This window comes from Chamaea fasciata, unplaced genomic scaffold, assembly GCF_029207755.1.
Source record: "Chamaea fasciata isolate MVZ Bird 193981 ecotype frontalis unplaced genomic scaffold, bChaFas1.0.hap1 SCAF_476, whole genome shotgun sequence".
NCBI lineage: Eukaryota > Metazoa > Chordata > Aves > Passeriformes > Sylviidae > Chamaea > Chamaea fasciata.
In genome coordinates this window covers 1-16,316 of record NW_027094561.1, presented here as the reverse complement: position 1 = coordinate 16,316, position 16,316 = coordinate 1, and the positions used below count along the sequence as shown (strand labels likewise).

Sequence of the window (16,316 nt, the reverse complement as noted above, 5' to 3'; positions counted from 1 at the left end):
GGGGGGGGGGAGGGGGGGGGGGAGGGGCACACGCGGGTCCCGGGCGAGCGTCCGGCCTTTGGGGGCGGGGGGGAATGGGGGGGGCCGCAGGTTCGCCGATTCGGGGCGCGTCCCAGTCCCTGTCGCGCTCTCTGTCGCGCTCCCCACGCGTGTCGCGGCGCCCGCTCGTGTCGGGGGTCCCCACGCGGGGGGGGAAGGTTTGCATACGGGTACCCCCAGGGCGGGGCGGGGGGGGGGGGGAACACCACCTGGGGGGGGGGGGTTCCCAATGGCACCCACGGGGGATCCCAAAATGGGTCTGGGGGCGCGCCCGGCCGAGCTTTGGCGCTCCCACACGCCCCCTCCCCACAAGAGCCGCCAAGGGGGAGGGGGGGGGGTCCCACCGCCGCCCCCCCCCGCCCCCTCGGGGAGGATCCTGGGGGGGTCCTGCCGAAGGGGGAGGGGAGGGGGGGTCCCCCCGCCCCCCGGCCTCACACGGTGCTCTCCAGCATCCAGTGGGTGCTGCCGAAGGAGGGGCGCAGGGGGGGTCCCAGGGGGCTCGCCTCGGGCGCGTCCAGCCGCGGTAAGGAGCCGTGGCGCCGCGGCCGAGCCCGCCGGGGGTAACTGTGGCTGGGGAAGAGCCCCCGAGCCCCCCCGGCCGCCGCCGGAGGCAGCGGGGGCAGCTCGGGGGTCTCGGCGGGCCGGGGGCCGCCGTTGGTCTGCGAGCAGACGCTGGTGAGCGCGGGCGGGGGGCGCCGCGCCCCCGCCGCCTTCCAGCGCGCCGTGAGGATGAGGATGAAGACGAGCACGGAGGCGGCGATGGCGGCGCCGATGACGATGATGACGGTGCCCCCCAAGAAGTGGGGCCGGGGGGGCGCGGCGCAGCCCGCGGGAGCGGCGGCCGTGGCGAAGGAGACGCAGCCGAGCGGGCGGGGGGCGGCGGGGGGGTCGCCGAGCACGCGCAGCGCGGACACGCAGAGCTCGTACACGCGCCCGGGGGCCAAGTCCCGCAGCACGAAGGTGCGGCTGGAGGGCGGCAGCAACCTGGGGAGGGGGCGAGGGGGGGCGAGGGGCACACATCCGGAATTCGCTCGGTGTCTCCCGCGTCCCCTCGGAGCCGCCACAGGTGAACGCGCACCTGAGCATCCTCCCCCAGAACTCTCCAGGACGCACAAACCTTCCCCCCAGGACCCCCCAGGACCCCCCAAAAACCGGTGCAACCCCCTCCAGGCCCCCAGCAGTGCCCCGAACTCACTTGAGCCCCTCCCTCAAATCCCCCCAGGACACCCTAGACCCTCCCCAGACCACCCCCGGAGCCCCACAGGACCCCCCAAAACCCACCTGAGCTGCCCCTGGAGCCCTGAGCCCCACAGGACCCCCCAAAACCCACCTGAGCTGCCCCTGGAGCCCTGAGCCCCACAGGACCCCCCCAAACCCACCGGAACCTCCCCCCAGCCCCCCCAGGGGACAGCCCCCCCCGGGCCCCCCACCTGTAGACGAGGGCGTCGTCGGCCGAGCTGTTGTACTGGATCTGCAGCATGCGCACGCCGGGCACGTGGCGCTGCGGCAGCCACCGGATGCGCGCCGAGGAGCCGGTGACCTCGGCCGCCACCACCCGCCGCTCCCCGGGTCCCCCCCAGGTGTCATTGCCGCCCGCCCGGGCCATGTCGGAGGGGCCGGGCCCCGCCTCGGCGGCCGCGCCGTCGCCTTCGCCGTCGCCGTCGCGCGCCCGCGGCACGGGCAGCGGCAGCACCACCACGTCGACGCGGGCGGCCGCTTCCCCCGCGGCGTTGGCGGCCACGCAGGTGAAGCCGCCGTGGTCCCTGAGCGTGGCCACGCGGAGCCGCAGGGAGCCGTCGGAGCCCACCGAGCGCCGGGAGCCGTTCTGCACCACGCGCCCGTCGGGGCCCAGCCAGTGCAGCGCGGGCGGCGGGTCGCCGACGGCGGCGCAGCCCAGGCGCAGCGGCTGGCCCTCGGTGACGGCGGGCGGGTGCGCGGCCGCCGCCGTGACGGCCGGGGCCCGGCAGGTGAGCTCCTCCTCGGGCACGGCGCCCAGCAGCCGCCCGGCCAGCGGCGCCGGCGTGGCGCAGGTCTCCAGGCGGCCCGGTTGGGCCGCGCGGCGCAGCCACAGCAGCTCGCAGTTGCAGTGCAACGGGTTCCCTCCGGCCGCCAGCGCGGGCCCCGGCGGCCCCGGGACGGGCGGCAGAGCCCGCAAGCGGTTGGCCGTGAGGTCCAAGCGGGCCAGGCGAGGCAACCGCGCCACGGCGCCGGCCGGCACCCGCTCCAGCAGGTTGTGGTCCAGCGTCAGCGTGGCCAGGCTGCCCATGGCGGCCACGGCGTCCCAGGGCAGCGCGGGCAGGTTGTTGTGCGACAGGTCCAGGTCCTCCACGGTGGCGGCGAAGGCGGCGAAGGCGGCGGCGTCGATGGCGGCCAGCTGGTTGTTGGCCAGGATGAGGTGGCGCAGGCTGGCCAGCCCGCGCAGCTGCGGCCCGCTCAGCGCCGGCAGCCGGTTGCCGTCCAGGTGCAGCGCCCGCAGCGCCCGCAGGTCGGCGAAGGCGCCGGGGGCCAGGCGGCGCAGCCCGTTCCGCGACAGCGTCAGGTGCACCAGGCTGCTCATGTTGGCGAAGTCGGCGCGGCCCACGGCGCCGATGAAGTTGTCGGCCAGGCGCAGCTCCACGGCGCCGCGGTCCAGGCTGGGCGGCACGGCCAGCAGCCCCGTGCGGGCGCACAGCAGCGTGGGGCTGGGCGCGGCCGCGGGGCACAGGCAGCGCGGGGGGCAGCGCGGCGACGGCGGCGACGCCGGGACCCCCGCGCCGGACACGGCCCCCAGCATCACCAGCGGCACCAGCAGCTTCGCCATCCCCACGGCCGCGCCTGCCGGGGGGGGAACAGGGGAGCCGCGGTCACGGCCCCACCGAGCCCCACCGAGCCCCACCGAGCCCCAAAGAGCCCCGAAGAGCCCCATGGAACCCACCGGAGCCCCATGGAACCCACCGGAGCCCACCGGAGCCCACCAGATCCCCATGGAGCCCCACGGGAGCCGCCGTGTCCCGCCGGGGGCTCTCAGATCCCATCGTGCCCCCCTGGATCCCGCCCCGTCACCTGCCGTCCCACGGGAGGCCGTGAGAGCCCACAGAGCCCCGTGGGATGCCAGGAGATCCCAGGGATCCCGTCAGATCCCGGGCGGGGGGACACCGGGACACCCCTCCCCCCCCCCACCATCCCGGGGCCCCGTTTGTCCCAAGAGATCCCGTGGGATCCTCTCGCGTCACGGTCGATCCTGCTGGATCCCGCCCGTCCCACCGGATCCCGCAACACACCGCAAGATCCCAGGAGATCCCAGTGAGGTCCCAGGAGATCCCAGTGACCCCAGTGATCCCAGTGACCCCAGTGATCCCAGTGACCGCAGTGAGATCCCAGTGAGATCCTAGTGATCCCAGTGAGGTCCCAGTGACCCCAGGAGATCCCAGTGAGATCCCAGTGAGATCCCAGTTGCCCCAGTGATCCCAGTTGCCCCAGAGATCCCGTTACCTCCTCTCAGGGTTCCATGTTGGTCCTGTCCGGGCGTCGCCGCGGGGCCTGTGGGGACAGGGGACGGACCAGTACGGCCCAGTACAGACCAGTACGGCCCAGTACGAACAACTACACACCTATATCCTCCAGTACGGACCACTACGGACCAATACAGACCAGTACAGACCAGTACAGACCAGTACGGACAACTATACACCTATATCCTCCAGTACGGACCAGTATGGCCCAGTAAGGACCAGTCCAGACCACTATGCACCTGTATCATCCACTACAGACCAGTACAGACCAGTCCTGCAGCGCACGGCCCAGTCAGGCCCAGTGTGGCCCCACACACCCCAGGGTGGCCAAATCCAGCCCAGTCCGGCCTGGCCCAGCCCAGTTCAGCCCAGTTCGGCCCAGTTCGGCCCAGTTCAGCCCAGTCAGGCCCAGTCAGGCCCAGCACAGCCCAGTCTGGCCCAGTACACCCCAGCATAGACCAGTATAGCCCAGCATGGCCCAGCATGGCCCAGCACAGCCCAGCATGGCCCAGTATGGCCCAGTACACCCCAGCACAGACCAGTATAGCCCAGCACGGCCCAGCATGGCCCAGTACACCCCAGCATAGACCAGCATAGCCCAGCACGGCCCAGTATGGCCCAGTATAGCCCAGTATGGCCCAGCATGGCCCAGTACACCCCAGCATAGACCAGTATAGCCCAGCACGGCCCAGTATGGCCCAGTATAGCCCAGTATGGCCCAGCACGGCCCAGTACACCCCAGCATAGACCAGTATAGCCCAGCACGGCCCAGTCAGGCCCAGCACAGCCCAGTATGGCCCAGTATAGCCCAGTATGGCCCAGCACGGCCCAGTACACCCCAGTATAGACCAGTATAGCCCAGCACGGCCCAGTCAGGCCCAGCACAGCCCAGTATAGCCCAGTATGGCCCAGTACAGCCCAGTACACACCCCAGCATAGACCAGTATAGCCCAGCATGGCCCAGTGCATGCCAGCACAGCCCAGCACAGCCCAGCACAGCCCAGTATGGCCCAGTACACCCCAGTATGGGCCAGCACAGCCCAGCACGGCCCAGCACAGCCCAGCACGGCCCAGCACTGCCCAGCACAGCCCAGTATGGCCCAGTATGGCCCAGTATGGCCCAGTACAGAAGAGCACAGCCCACTATGGACGCAGTCCAGACCAGCACCACCCAGCAGATTGGTACATCCCAGTATAACCCAGTACATCCCAGTACGGCCCAGTACATCCCACTGTGGCCCAGTATAGGACGGCACAACCCAGCATGGCCCAGTATGACTCAGTATAACCCAATACAACCCAGTATGACCCAGTACATCCCAGTAAGCCCCAGTACACCCCAGTATGGCCGTGTACATCCCAGTATAACCCAATACAGCCCAGCACGGCCCAGTAGAGCCCAGCACGGCCCAGTAGAGCCCAGCATGGCCCAGCACAGCCCAGTATAACCCAGTACAGCCCACCACAGCTACAACAGACTGAGAAGGACACAGCACAGCCCAACTGACTCCAGTATACCCCAGTATACCCCAGTATACCCCAGTATGGCCCAGCATGGCCCAGCATGGCCCAGTGTAGCACAGCATGGCCCAGCGCAGGCCAACACAGACCCAGTACATCCCAGTGCACCCTGCCATGGCCCAGTCCCTCCCAGTCCCTCCCAGTCCCTCCTAGGCCCTCCCAGTCCATCCCAGTACATCCCAGTACCTCCCAATGCATCCCAGTGCATTCCAGTACATCCCAGTGCACCCTGGCATGGCCCAGTCCATCCCAGTCCCTCCCAGTCCCTCCCAGTCCCTCCCAGTACATCCCTGTGCATCCCTGCGCATCCCAGCATGGCCCAGCGCAGGCCAACACAGACCTAGTATCTCCCAGTCCCTCCCAGTACATCCCAGCGCATCCCAGTACCTCCCAATGCATCCCAGTACATCCCTGAGCATCCCTGCGCATCCCAGTACATCCCAGCACACCCCGGCATGGCCCAGTACATCCCAGTACCTTCCAGTACCTCCCAGTACCTCCCAGTACATCCCAGTACCTCCCAATGCATCCCAGTGCATTCCAGTACATCCCAGTGCACCCTGGCATGGCCCAGTACATCCCAGTCCCTCCCAGTCCCTCCCAGTCCCTCCCAGTACATCCCTGTGCATCCCTGCACATCCCAGTACATCCCAGCGCACCCCGGCATGGCCCAGTACATCCCAGTACCTTCCAGTACCTCCCAGTACATCCCAGTACCTCCCAATGCATCCCAGTGCATCCCAGTATGGCCCAGCGCAGGCCAACACAGACCCAGTACATCCCGGTACCTCCCAGTCCCTCCCAGTACATCCCAGTACATCCCTGTGCATCCCTGTGCATCCCAGTACCTCCCAGCACACCCCAGCATGGCCCAGTCCATCCCAGTCTCTCCCAGTCCATCCCAGTCTCTCCCAGCGCATCCCAGTCCCTCCCAGTCCCTCCCAGTCCCCCCGGCCCGCGGTACCTGGGGGGGCTCAGCCCACGGACGCTCCCATCGCTGCTCCGGGGGGGGAGGGGGGCTCGGGCCTCGCCCTACCGGGGGGGCATCGGGGGGGACACCGGGAATGGGGGCGGGGGGACCGGGAATGGGGGCGGGGGGACCGGGAATGGGGGCGGGGGGACACCGGGAATGGGGGCGGGGGGACACCGGGAATGGGGGCGGGGGGACACCGGGAATTGTGGGGGGGGGACACCGGGAATCGGGGAGGGGGGACACCGGGAATGGGGGGAGAACCGGGAATTGGGGAGGGGCGATGGTGGCGGGGGGGAGGTCGGGAATCGCCGGGATGGGGCTGGGGAGGCGAGGGGACCGGGATGGCGGGGATGGATGGAGCCGGGGTGGATCCGGGATCGGGGGAGGATCGGGGATGGATCCGGGATCCCGGAGGGCCCCGGGAGCCGCCGGCGGCGGTGGCTGGGGGTGCCGGGGGTCCCGGAGCAGCCCCGGACCCGCCGCCCCGGAGAGGCCCCGGAGAGGCCGCGGCCGCCGCTCGGAGCCGCAGAACCGGCGGGGCGGGGCCGGGCGGGGCCGGGGCGGGGCCGCGGGAGCGCGGACACACGGACACACGGAGGGACCGACGGACGGACACGGGGATGGGCACGGGGACACACGGACACACGGACACACGGACACACGGACACACGGAGGGACCGACGGACGGACACGGGGATGGGCACGGGGACACACGGACACACGGACACACGGAGGGACGGACGGACGGACACACGGATGGACACACGGACGGACACAGGGACACACGGAGGGACGGACGGACGGACGGACGGACACGGGGATGGGCACGGGGACACAAGGACAGGGTCACAGACGGACACACGGACACGGGGATGGTTGGACAGACACAGAGATGGACGCACGGACACGGGTGGACACAGGGACACAGGGGTGGACACAGGGACGGACACACGGACACAGGGACGGACACACGGACACAGGGACAGAGCCACAGACGGACACACGGACACAGGAATGGATGGACAGACACAGAGATGGACACACGGACACAGGGACGGACACACGGACACAGAGATGGACACACGGACACAGGGACGGACACACGGACACAGAGATGGACACACGGACACAGGGACGGACACACGGACACAGGGACAGAGCCACAGACGGACACACGGACACAGGAATGGATGGATAGACACAGAGATGGACACACGGACACAGGGACGGACACACGGACACAGAGATGGACACACGGACACAGGGACGGACACACGGACACAGGGGTGGACACAGGGATGGACACGGGGATGGACACACGGACACAGGGACGGACACACGGACACAGGGACAGAGCCACAGACGGACACACGGACACAGGAATGGATGGACAGACACAGAGATGGACGCACGGACACAGGGACGGACACACGGACACAGGGATGGACACGGGGATGGACACACGGACACAGGGATGGACACAGGGATGGACACACGGACACAGGGGTGGACACAGGGATGGACACGGGGATGGACACACGGACACAGGGACAGGGCCACAGACGGACGCACGGACGGACACACAGACACGTGAACCCTTCAGACAGCCCCGAGTCCAAGGGACCCCTCCTCGTGTCCCCCAGTTCTCCCGCAGCCCCTCGTTCCTGTCACCGCCCAGGCCCTTCCCAGGGACACACGGACACACGGACAGACGGACACACGGACACACGGACACCCGGGGGGGCACTGGACACGCACTGGAAGCACACTACGGGACACTGGGGACACTGGGGACATGCTGGGAGCACTGGGGGACACTCGGGGGGTCCCTGTATGGGTACGGGGGGACACTGGGGCGCACTGGGGTGCGCTGGGACAGCACTGGGGGCACTGGGAGACACTGGGACAGCACTGGGGGACACTGGGACAGCACTGGGGGGCACTGGGACAGCACTGGGGGGCACTGGGGGACACTGGGACAGCACTGGGGGACACTGGGACAGCACTGGGGGGCACAGGGGGACACTGGGGGGCACTGGGGGGCACTGGGGGACACTGGGACAGCACTGGGGGGCACTGGGACAGTATTGGGGGACACTGGGAGACACTGGGACAGCACTGGGGGGCACTGGGGGACACTGGGGGGCACTGGTGGGCACTGGGGGACACTGGGACAGTATTGGGGGACACTGGGGGGCACTGGGGGGCACTGGGGGACACTGGGACAGCTCTGGGGGGCACTGGGACAGCACTGGGGGACACTGGGACAGCACTGGGGGGCACTGGGGGGCACTGGGGGACACTGGGACAGCACTGGGGGACACTGGGGCAGCACTGGGGGACACTGGGGGACACTGGGACAGCACTGGGGCCACTGGGGGGCACTGGGCGGCACTGGGGGACACTGGGACAGTAGTGGGGGGCACTGAGACAGCACTGGGACAGCACTGGGGGACACTGGGGGACACTGGGGCAGCACTGGGGGGCACTGGGGGACACTGGGGGCACTGGGGGGCACTGGGACAGCACTGGGGGACACTGGGACAGTATTGGGGGGCACTGGGGGGCACTGGGGGACACTGGGACAGCACTGGGGGACACTGGGACAGTATTGGGGGGCACTGGGGGACACTGGGACAGCACTGGGGGGCACTGGGCGGCACTGGGCGGCACTGGGGGACACTGGGGGGCACTGGGGGACACTGAGGGACACTGGGGGACACTGGGACAGCACTGGGACAGCACTGGGGGACACTGGGACAGTATTGGGGGGCACTGGGACAGCACTGGGGGACACTGGGACAGCATTGGGGGACACTGGGACAGCATTGGGGGGCACTGAGGGGCACTGGGGGACACTGGGGGACACTGGGGGATTCCGTGGCGCTCCCAAGCCCCGCCCCCAGGCCCCGCCCCCGGCGCGGGCAGCGCGAGGCCGAGGAGGGGCGTGGTCAATAGAGGGGCGCGGCCTCTTTGACCGACGGTTCGCGCGGAGGGGGGCGTGCCCAGCGCGAGGGGCGTGTCCGGCGCGGCGCACCCGAAGCTCCGCCCCCCGCTCCCCGCGCGCGCCCGCGCGGGGGTCTCCCATTGGTCTCCGCGCGCGGTGGGCGCGGCCCGGAGGGGCGCCCCGCCCCGCGCCGCTCCGCCCTCCCGTCGGCCCATTGGCGGCGGCGGCGCCGTGACGCAGTGACGCAGCGTGCGTGCTGTGCGCGCTGACGTTGCGCGGCGGCGGCGGCGGTGGTGAGTGAGGGGCGGCCGCGACCCCCGGGACCCCCCGGGACCCCCCGGATCTCCCCCGGCACCCCCGGGACGGGACCCCCCGCGCCCTCCGGGCCCTCCCCGGGCTTCCCGGCTCGGCCCCGCCGCCTGGAAGCGGCTCCGGCCCCGCCGGGCCTGCGCTGAGGGGAGACCGGGGGAGGGGCGGCCTGAGGGCGGCGGGGGAGCCCCGGGCCCGGGGGGGGGCCCGTGACCGGGGGGAGCTCTGTGTTTGCGGGGGGCCCTGGTGGCTTTTGGGGGGCCCTGTCACCGTGAGGGCTCCGTGTCCGTGCTGAGGGTGGCCCCGCTCGGGGGGGGATCCACGGGGGAGGGTCCGCCATCCTCAGGGGGGTTGTCCTTCCTGGGGGTCCCTGTCCCTTTGGGGGTCCCTTTGGGCGGTCCCTGTCCCCTTTGGGAGGTCCTTTTTGGGGGGTCCCTGGTCCCTTTGGGGGTTCCCTTTTGGGAGGTCCCTGTCCCCTTTGGGGAGTCCCTGTCCCTTTGGGGGGTCCCTTTGGGGAGTCCCTGGTCCCTTTTGGGGGTCCCTTTTGGGAGGTCCCTGTCCCTTTGGGGGGTCCCTGTCCCCTTTGGGGGGTCCCTGTCCCTTTGGGGGGTCCCTTTTGGGGGGTCCCTGTCCCTTTGGGGGGTTCCTTTTGGGGAGTCACTTTTGGGGGGGTCCCTGTCCCTTTGGGGGGTCTCTTTGGCGGGTCCCTGCCCCTTTTGGGGGGTCCCTGGTCCCTTTTGGGGGTCCCTGTCCCTTTTGGGTGGTCTCTTTGGGGAGTCCCTGTCCCTTTGGGGGGGTCCCTTTGGGGAGTCCCTGGTCCCTTTTGGGGGGTCCGTGTCCCCTTTTCGGGGGTCCCTGTCCCTTTGGGGGGTCCCTGTCCCTTTGGGGGGTCCTTGTCACCCACGGGAGGGTGACGCTCTCTGCCCCCTCCTGGTTCCCCCGTTCCTCAGGGAGGATCTCCCCACTCGGGGGGTTCCCCTCTGCCGCCCCCCTGACCCTCCCCCTCCCCTCCCCTCCCCTCTCTCTCCCCACAGGACCCTCCGGACCCTCCCCCGCCGCGCTCCCAGCCCGGGGGGGCCCCTCGGCACCCCCCGCCCGCACCCCCCATGCGCTGCCCGGCCCGGGGGGGCCCCCCCGCCACGTGAGGTGGGGGGCGGAACCACCTCCCCCCAGACCCCCGCCCCGCCCGCAGCCCCCTCCCCACGGCCAGCCATGATGTTCCGGGACCAGGTGGGCATCGTGGCCGGCTGGTTCCGCGGCTGGAGCGAGTGCGAGCAGACCGTGGCGCTGCTGGCGCTGCTCAAGCGCGTCAGCCGCACGCAGGCGCGCTTCCTGCAGCTCTGCCTCGAGCACTCGCTGGCCGACTGCCCCGACATCCACCTGCTCGAGGCCGAGGCCAACAGCGCCGGTGAGGGCGCGGCCGCCGCGGGGCTCGGGGGGCTCGGGGGGCTCGGGGGCCGTCGGGTCACGGCTGGGGTGTCGTGGGGGGTGCGGGGGGTTGCCTGTTCCTGTCCCCCTGTGTTTGCTGGCTCCTGTCCCTGTGCTCTGTGTGTCCCTGTCCCCTGTGTGTCCCTGTCCCTGGTGGTCTCTGTCCCATGGGTGTCCCTGTCCCCTGTGTGTCCCCTGTCCCCTATTCCTGATCCCTGTGTGTTCTTAGTCCCAGGTCCCTGTCTCCTGTGTGTCTCTGTTCCATGTGTGTTTTTGTTCTCTATGTATCCCTGTCCCATGGGTGTCCCCTGTTCCTGTCCCCTGTGTGTCCCCTGTCCCATGTGTGTCCCTGTCCCCTGTTCCTGTTCCCTGCGTGTCCCTGTCCCTGGTGGTCTCTGTCCTCTGTGTGTCCCTGTTTCTTGTGCGTCTCTGTTCCCTATTCCTGTCCCCTGCGTGTCTCTTGTCCCATGTGTGTCTCTGTCCCATGGGTGTCCCCTGTTCCTGTCCCCTGTGTGTCCCCTGTCCCATGTGTGCCTCTGTCCCCCATGTGTCCCTGTCCCCTGTTCGTGTTCCCTGCGTGTCCCTGTCCCTGGTGGTCTTTGTCCCCTGTGCGTCCCTGTCTCTTGTGCGTCTCTGTCCCCTATTCCTGTCCCCTTCGTGTCTCTTGTCCCATGTGTGTCTCTGTCCCACGGGTGTCCCCTGTACCTGTCCCCTGTGTGTCCCTGTCTCAGCTGCCATCTCTCAGTGCGTGCAGGGGTTTACAGTGACCCTGTGTGTCCCCTGTTCCCTGTGTGTCCCTGTCCCTTATTCCCCTGTCCCCATCTGCCACCACTCAGTGGCCGCAGGAGCCCACCAAGGCCCTGCTGACCCTGTCCCTGTGTCCCCTGTGTCCCCAGCCGCCATCTCCCAGTGGCCGCAGGAGCCCGCCGAGGCCGCGGTGGCCCTGCTGACCCTGTCCCTGTGTCCCCTGTGTCCCCAGCCGCCATCTCCCAGTGGCCGCAGGAGCCCGCCGAGGCCGCGGTGGCCCTGCTGACCCTGTCCCTGTGTCCCCTGTGTCCCCAGCCGCCATCTCCCAGTGGCCGCAGGAGCCCGCCGAGGCCGCGGTGGCCCTGCTGACCCTGTCCCTGTCCCCTGTGTCCCCTGTGTCCCCAGCCGCCATCTCCCAGTGGCCGCAGGAGCCCGCCGAGGCCGCGGTGGCCCTGCTGACCCTGTCCCTGTGTCCCCTGTGTCCCCTGTGTCCCCAGCCGCCATCTCCCAGTGGCCGCAGGAGCCCGCCGAGGCCGCGGTGGCCCTGCTGACCCTGTCCCTGTCCCCTGTGTCCCCTGTGTCCCCAGCCGCCATCTCCCAGTGGCCGCAGGAGCCCGCCGAGGCCGCGGTGGCCCTGCTGACCCTGTCCCTGTCCCCTGTGTCCCCTGTGTCCCCAGCCGCCATCTCCCAGTGGCCGCAGGAGCCCGCCGAGGCCGCGGTGGCCCTGCTGACCCTGTCCCTGTCCCCTGTGTCCCCAGCCGCCATCTCCCAGTGGCCGCAGGAGCCCGCCGAGGCCGCGGTGGCCCTGCTGACCCTGTCCCTGTCCCCTGTGTCCCCTGTGTCCCCAGCCGCCATCTCCCAGTGGCCGCAGGAGCCCGCCGAGGCCGCGGTGGCCCTGCTGACCCTGTCCCTGTGTCCCCTGTGTCCCCAGCCGCCATCTCCCAGTGGCCGCAGGAGCCCGCCGAGGCCGCGGTGGCCCTGCTGACCCTGTCCCTGTGTCCCCTGTGTCCCCTGTGTCCCCAGCCGCCATCTCCCAGTGGCCGCAGGAGCCCGCCGAGGCCGCGGTGGCCCTGCTCCTGGCGCACCTGCCGCTGCTGCAGCCCGGGAACGCGGCGGCCAAGGCCGAGTACATGAAGCGGCTGCAGAAGGTGCTGGCCGACGCCATCGAGAGCAACCGCTGCGTGGAGGAGTCGCGGCAGCTGCTCTCGTACGCGCTCATCCACCCCGCCACCACGGCCGACGACCGCAGCGCGCTGGCGCTCTGGCTGGGACACCTGGAGGAGCGCCTGGCCCCGCCCGGCCCCGCCCCGGCCCCGCCCCGCCGCGCCCCCGCCCACGAGTGGCCCCCCGAGCCCCCCGAGCCCGGGGGGGGCGGACCCGGCGTTGGGGGGGCCTGGGCCGAGCAGGGGGGACCCCCCCCGGGAACGGCACCCCGGGAGAACGGGCACCCCCCGTTCCAGCCCCCGCACGCAGGTGACCGGGGGGATCGGGGGGATTGGGGGGGAAAACGGGGGATTGGGGAAAAATGGGGAGAATGGGGAAAAGTGGGGGGATTGGGGGGGGAAATGGGGGGAAAAACGGGGGACTGGGGGAAAATGGGGAGATTGGGGGCAAAAAACGGGGGGGACTGGGGGAAAAACGGGGGGAATTGGGGGAAAAATGAGGGAAAAACGGGGAAAGTGGGGGGAAAAATGGGGAAATTGGGGGAAAAAATGGGAGGGCACTGGGGGAAATGGGGAAAAATGGGGAAAGTGGGAGGAGAGGAAAGAAGGGGGGGAAGGGGCTGGGGGCAGGGGACAGGGAGGGGTGGGCGAGTGGGAAGGGGCTGGGGGGACAAAGAGAAGGGTCGGGGGGGGTCTGGGGTGGCACGGAGAGCGGGCTGGGGGGGTCCCACCAACTGGGGAGGGGTCCCAGGGCTCTGGGGGGTGGTCCCAGGGCTTTGGGGAGGGGTCCCAGGGCTCTGGGGGGTGGTCCCAGGGCTCTGGGGGGTGGTCCCAGGGCTTTGGGGAGGGGTCCCAGGGCTCTGGGGGGTGGTCCCAGGGTTTTGGGGAGGGGTTCCAGGGCTTTGGGGGGGTCCCAGGGCTTTGGGGAGGGGTCCCAGAGCTTTGGGGTGGTCCCAGGGTTTTGGGGAGGGGTCCCAGGGCTCTGGGGGGGGGTCCCAGGCCTTGGGAGGGGTCTGCAGCCCCCCTCCAACCCCGTGTCCCCCCCCAGGCCTGCCGTGCCAGCTGCACCCCAGCCCCCTGAAGCGTTCGCTGGCGCCCGGCGGCGCCCAGCCCGGGCCGGGTGGGGACTGGGGGGGCTCCGGGGGTCCCGAGGAGCCCCCCGCCGCCCCCCGAGGACCCCCCCCGGCCTTCGGGGACCACGCGCCGCTGTCCCCGCAGAGCAGCGTGGCCTCGTCGGGCAGCGAGCACACCGAGGAGGCGGGCGGGAGGAATTCCTTCCAGGAGGACGGCAGCGGCATGAAGGGTGGGCGGGGGGCTCCGGGGGGGTTTAGGGGGCTCTGGGGGGTTGGGGGGCTCCAGGGGGGTTTTGGGGGTCTCCGGGGGGTTTGGGGGGCCGCTGTCAGCTGACGGCCCCCCCGCGGCCCCCCCCCCAGACGTGCCCTCGTGGCTGAAGAGCCTGCGGCTGCACAAGTACGCCGCGCTCTTCGCGCAGATGAGCTACGAGGAGATGATGACGCTGACGGAGCATCACCTGGAGTCGCAGGTGAGCCACGCCCCCCGGGGGGGCTGGGGGGGGCTGGGCAGTGTCCACAGGGATCCTGGACGGGGGTGTCTGGGGTCACCAGGTGTGTGTGAGCCCCCCAGGTGTGTGTGTGACGCCCCCAGGTGTGTGTGTGACACCCCCAGGTGTGTGTGTCACCCCCCCAGGTGTGTGTCACCCCCCCAGGTGTGTGTGACACCCCTGTCCCCCCCAGAACGTCACCAAGGGCGCCCGGCACAAGATCGCCCTGAGCATCCAGAAGCTGCGGGAACGGCAGAGCGTCCTCAGGGCGCTGGAGAAGGTCACTGGGGACACTGGGGGGCACTGGGGGGGCACTGGGGACACTGGGGGGGCACTGGGCTGGTGTGGGGGGGCCCCAGTGTCCCCAGGGGCGGGTTCTGGGCGTCCCCAGTGTCCCCAAGTGTCCCCAGGGTACGGGGTGGGGGCATGGCTCTTGGTGTCCCCAACCTTCCTGGGGGTGTCCCCACCATCCCAGGGGTGTCCCCGCCATCCCCCGGGGTGTCCCCAATCTCCTGGGGGTGTCCCTGATTTCCTGGGGGTGTCCCCACTATCCCTGGGGGTGTCCCCCCCATCCCCGGGGGTGTCCCCGCTGTCCCCAGGCATGTCCCCCCCATTCCCAGGGGTCTCCCTGACGCCCCCCGGCCGTGTCCCCTCCCCAGGACATCCTCGAGGGGGGCAACCTGTGGACGGCGCTGCAGGAGCTGCAGCAGATCCTGGTGACCCCCATCAAGGCCTTCCGGCCCCCCCCCGGCCGCGCCCCCCGCGCCCCCCCCCGACGGCGCCCCCCCCCCCGAGGCCTCGGCGCCCCCCCCGGCCCCCGACGCCGAGGCCCCCGCGGCGCCCGTGCCCGACGGGGACATCCCGGGACAGTTCACCCGGGTCATGGGCAAGGGTGAGCGCCGGGGGACACTGGGGACACTGGGGGGGCACTGGGGACATGGGGGGGACATCGGGGACACTGTGGGGGCACTGGGGACATCCCGGGACAGTTCACCTGGGTCATGGGCAAGGGTGAGGAGTGGGGGACACTGGGGACACTGGGGGGACACTTGGGACATCCCGGGACAGTTCACCCGGGTCATGGGCAAGGGTGAGGAGTGGAGGGACACTGGGGGGGCATGGGGGGACACTGCGGGGGACATGGGGACACTGGGGGGACATGGGGAGACGCTGGGGGGGCCGGGAGGGTCCCCGGGATTTGGGGGTCTGTGCCCCCCGGCCCCCCGCAGTGTGCACCAGCTGCTGTGGGTGTCCCGGGGCAGTTTGGGGGCAGGTTTGGGGGGGGTTTGGGGGCAGTTTTGGGGCAGTTTTTGGAGCAGTTTTTGGGGCAGTTTTGGGGCAGTTTTTAGAGCAGTTTTGGGGCAGTTTTGGGGGGGGTTTGGGGCAGTTTTGGGGCTCTGTCCCCCCCTGACCCCCCCGCAGTGTGCACCCAGCTCCTGGTGTCGCGGCCGGACGAGGAGAACATCACCAGTTACCTCCAGCTGCTCGAGAAGTGCCTGAGCCATGAGGTACCCTCGGCTTGGCCGGGGGGGGGGGTCCCGGGGGTCTCCGCGCCCCCCCGGGGGTCTCCGCGCCCCCCTGACCCCCCGCGGGCCCCCCCCAGGCGTTCACGGAGACGCAGAAGAAGCGGCTCCAGTCCTGGAAGCAGCAGGTGCTGAAGCTGCTCCGCGCCTTCCCCAAGAAGGGGCCCCTGGACGGCCCCCCCGGATACCGGCCCCCCAAAAGGTACCTGGGGGGGGGTCCTGGAGCCCCCCCCGTGCCGCTGGGACCCCCCCCGTGCCGCTGAGACCCCCCCCCCCCCCCAAAAAAAAAACCCCGTTTCCATCCCCACCCTGGGGTGGTTTTTAGGGGATGTTTGGGAGTGGCCCCCCCCCCAAAAAAAACCCTGATTTTGCCCCAATTTTGGGGGGGGTCTGCCCTTCCCTGGGGGGGGTTTTTGGGGGGTCTGCCCTTCCCTGGGGGGGGTTTTGGGGGTCTCTCAGCCCCTCTGACGCCCCCCTCTCCCCCCAGCTGGGCCTTCGGCTCCAACTCTCTCCCCATAGCTGGCTCTGTGGGGGGGGGGCGGCGGGGGGGGGGGCCGCCCCTTCGCGCTGCCCCCCCGGGCCCTGCCCCCCCCCCGCCCGCCTGGGGCTGCTGG

The 16,316-nt window shown here is 70.5% G+C and overlaps 2 protein-coding genes across 2 annotated transcripts; one reads left to right on the top strand and one right to left on the bottom strand.

Moving 5' to 3' along the window:
* Positions 1 to 423: 423 nt before the first annotated feature.
* LOC136305543 (leucine-rich repeat and fibronectin type III domain-containing protein 1-like) lies at positions 424 to 6,541 on the bottom strand. The gene is made up of 4 exons (XM_066208806.1): positions 6,016 to 6,541; positions 3,511 to 3,558; positions 1,470 to 2,853; positions 424 to 1,023 (listed from the first exon to the last, which is right to left on the bottom strand). The coding sequence occupies exons 3-4, from the start codon at positions 2,837 to 2,839 to the stop codon at positions 471 to 473; spliced, it is 1,923 nt and encodes a 640-aa protein (XP_066064903.1). The 5' UTR covers positions 2,840 to 2,853; positions 3,511 to 3,558; positions 6,016 to 6,541; the 3' UTR covers positions 424 to 470.
* A 3,792-nt stretch (positions 6,542 to 10,333) lies between these two features.
* LOC136305542 (protein Smaug homolog 2-like) lies at positions 10,334 to 16,301 on the top strand (the record flags this gene model as incomplete). Its single annotated transcript, XM_066208805.1, is given in 11 exon segments — positions 10,334 to 10,688; positions 12,479 to 12,928; positions 13,667 to 13,921; positions 14,052 to 14,161; positions 14,373 to 14,459; positions 14,839 to 14,931; positions 14,933 to 15,071; positions 15,602 to 15,687; positions 15,783 to 15,904; positions 16,190 to 16,237; positions 16,239 to 16,301. Coding segments are annotated over 11 exon segments (1,649 nt in total), but the record flags the coding sequence as incomplete, so codon positions are not given.
* Between the last annotated feature and the right edge of the window lie 15 nt (positions 16,302 to 16,316).

Coding starts and splice junctions, on each gene's coding strand:
- LOC136305543 (XM_066208806.1), bottom strand. CDS start 2,839: ATGGCGAAGCTGCTGGTGCCGCTGGTGATGCTGGGGGCCGTGTCCGGC. Junction 1,024..1,469: donor GACGACGCCCTCGTCTACAG/GTGGGGGGCCCG, acceptor CCCCCTCCCCAG/GTTGCTGCCGCCCTCCAGCC.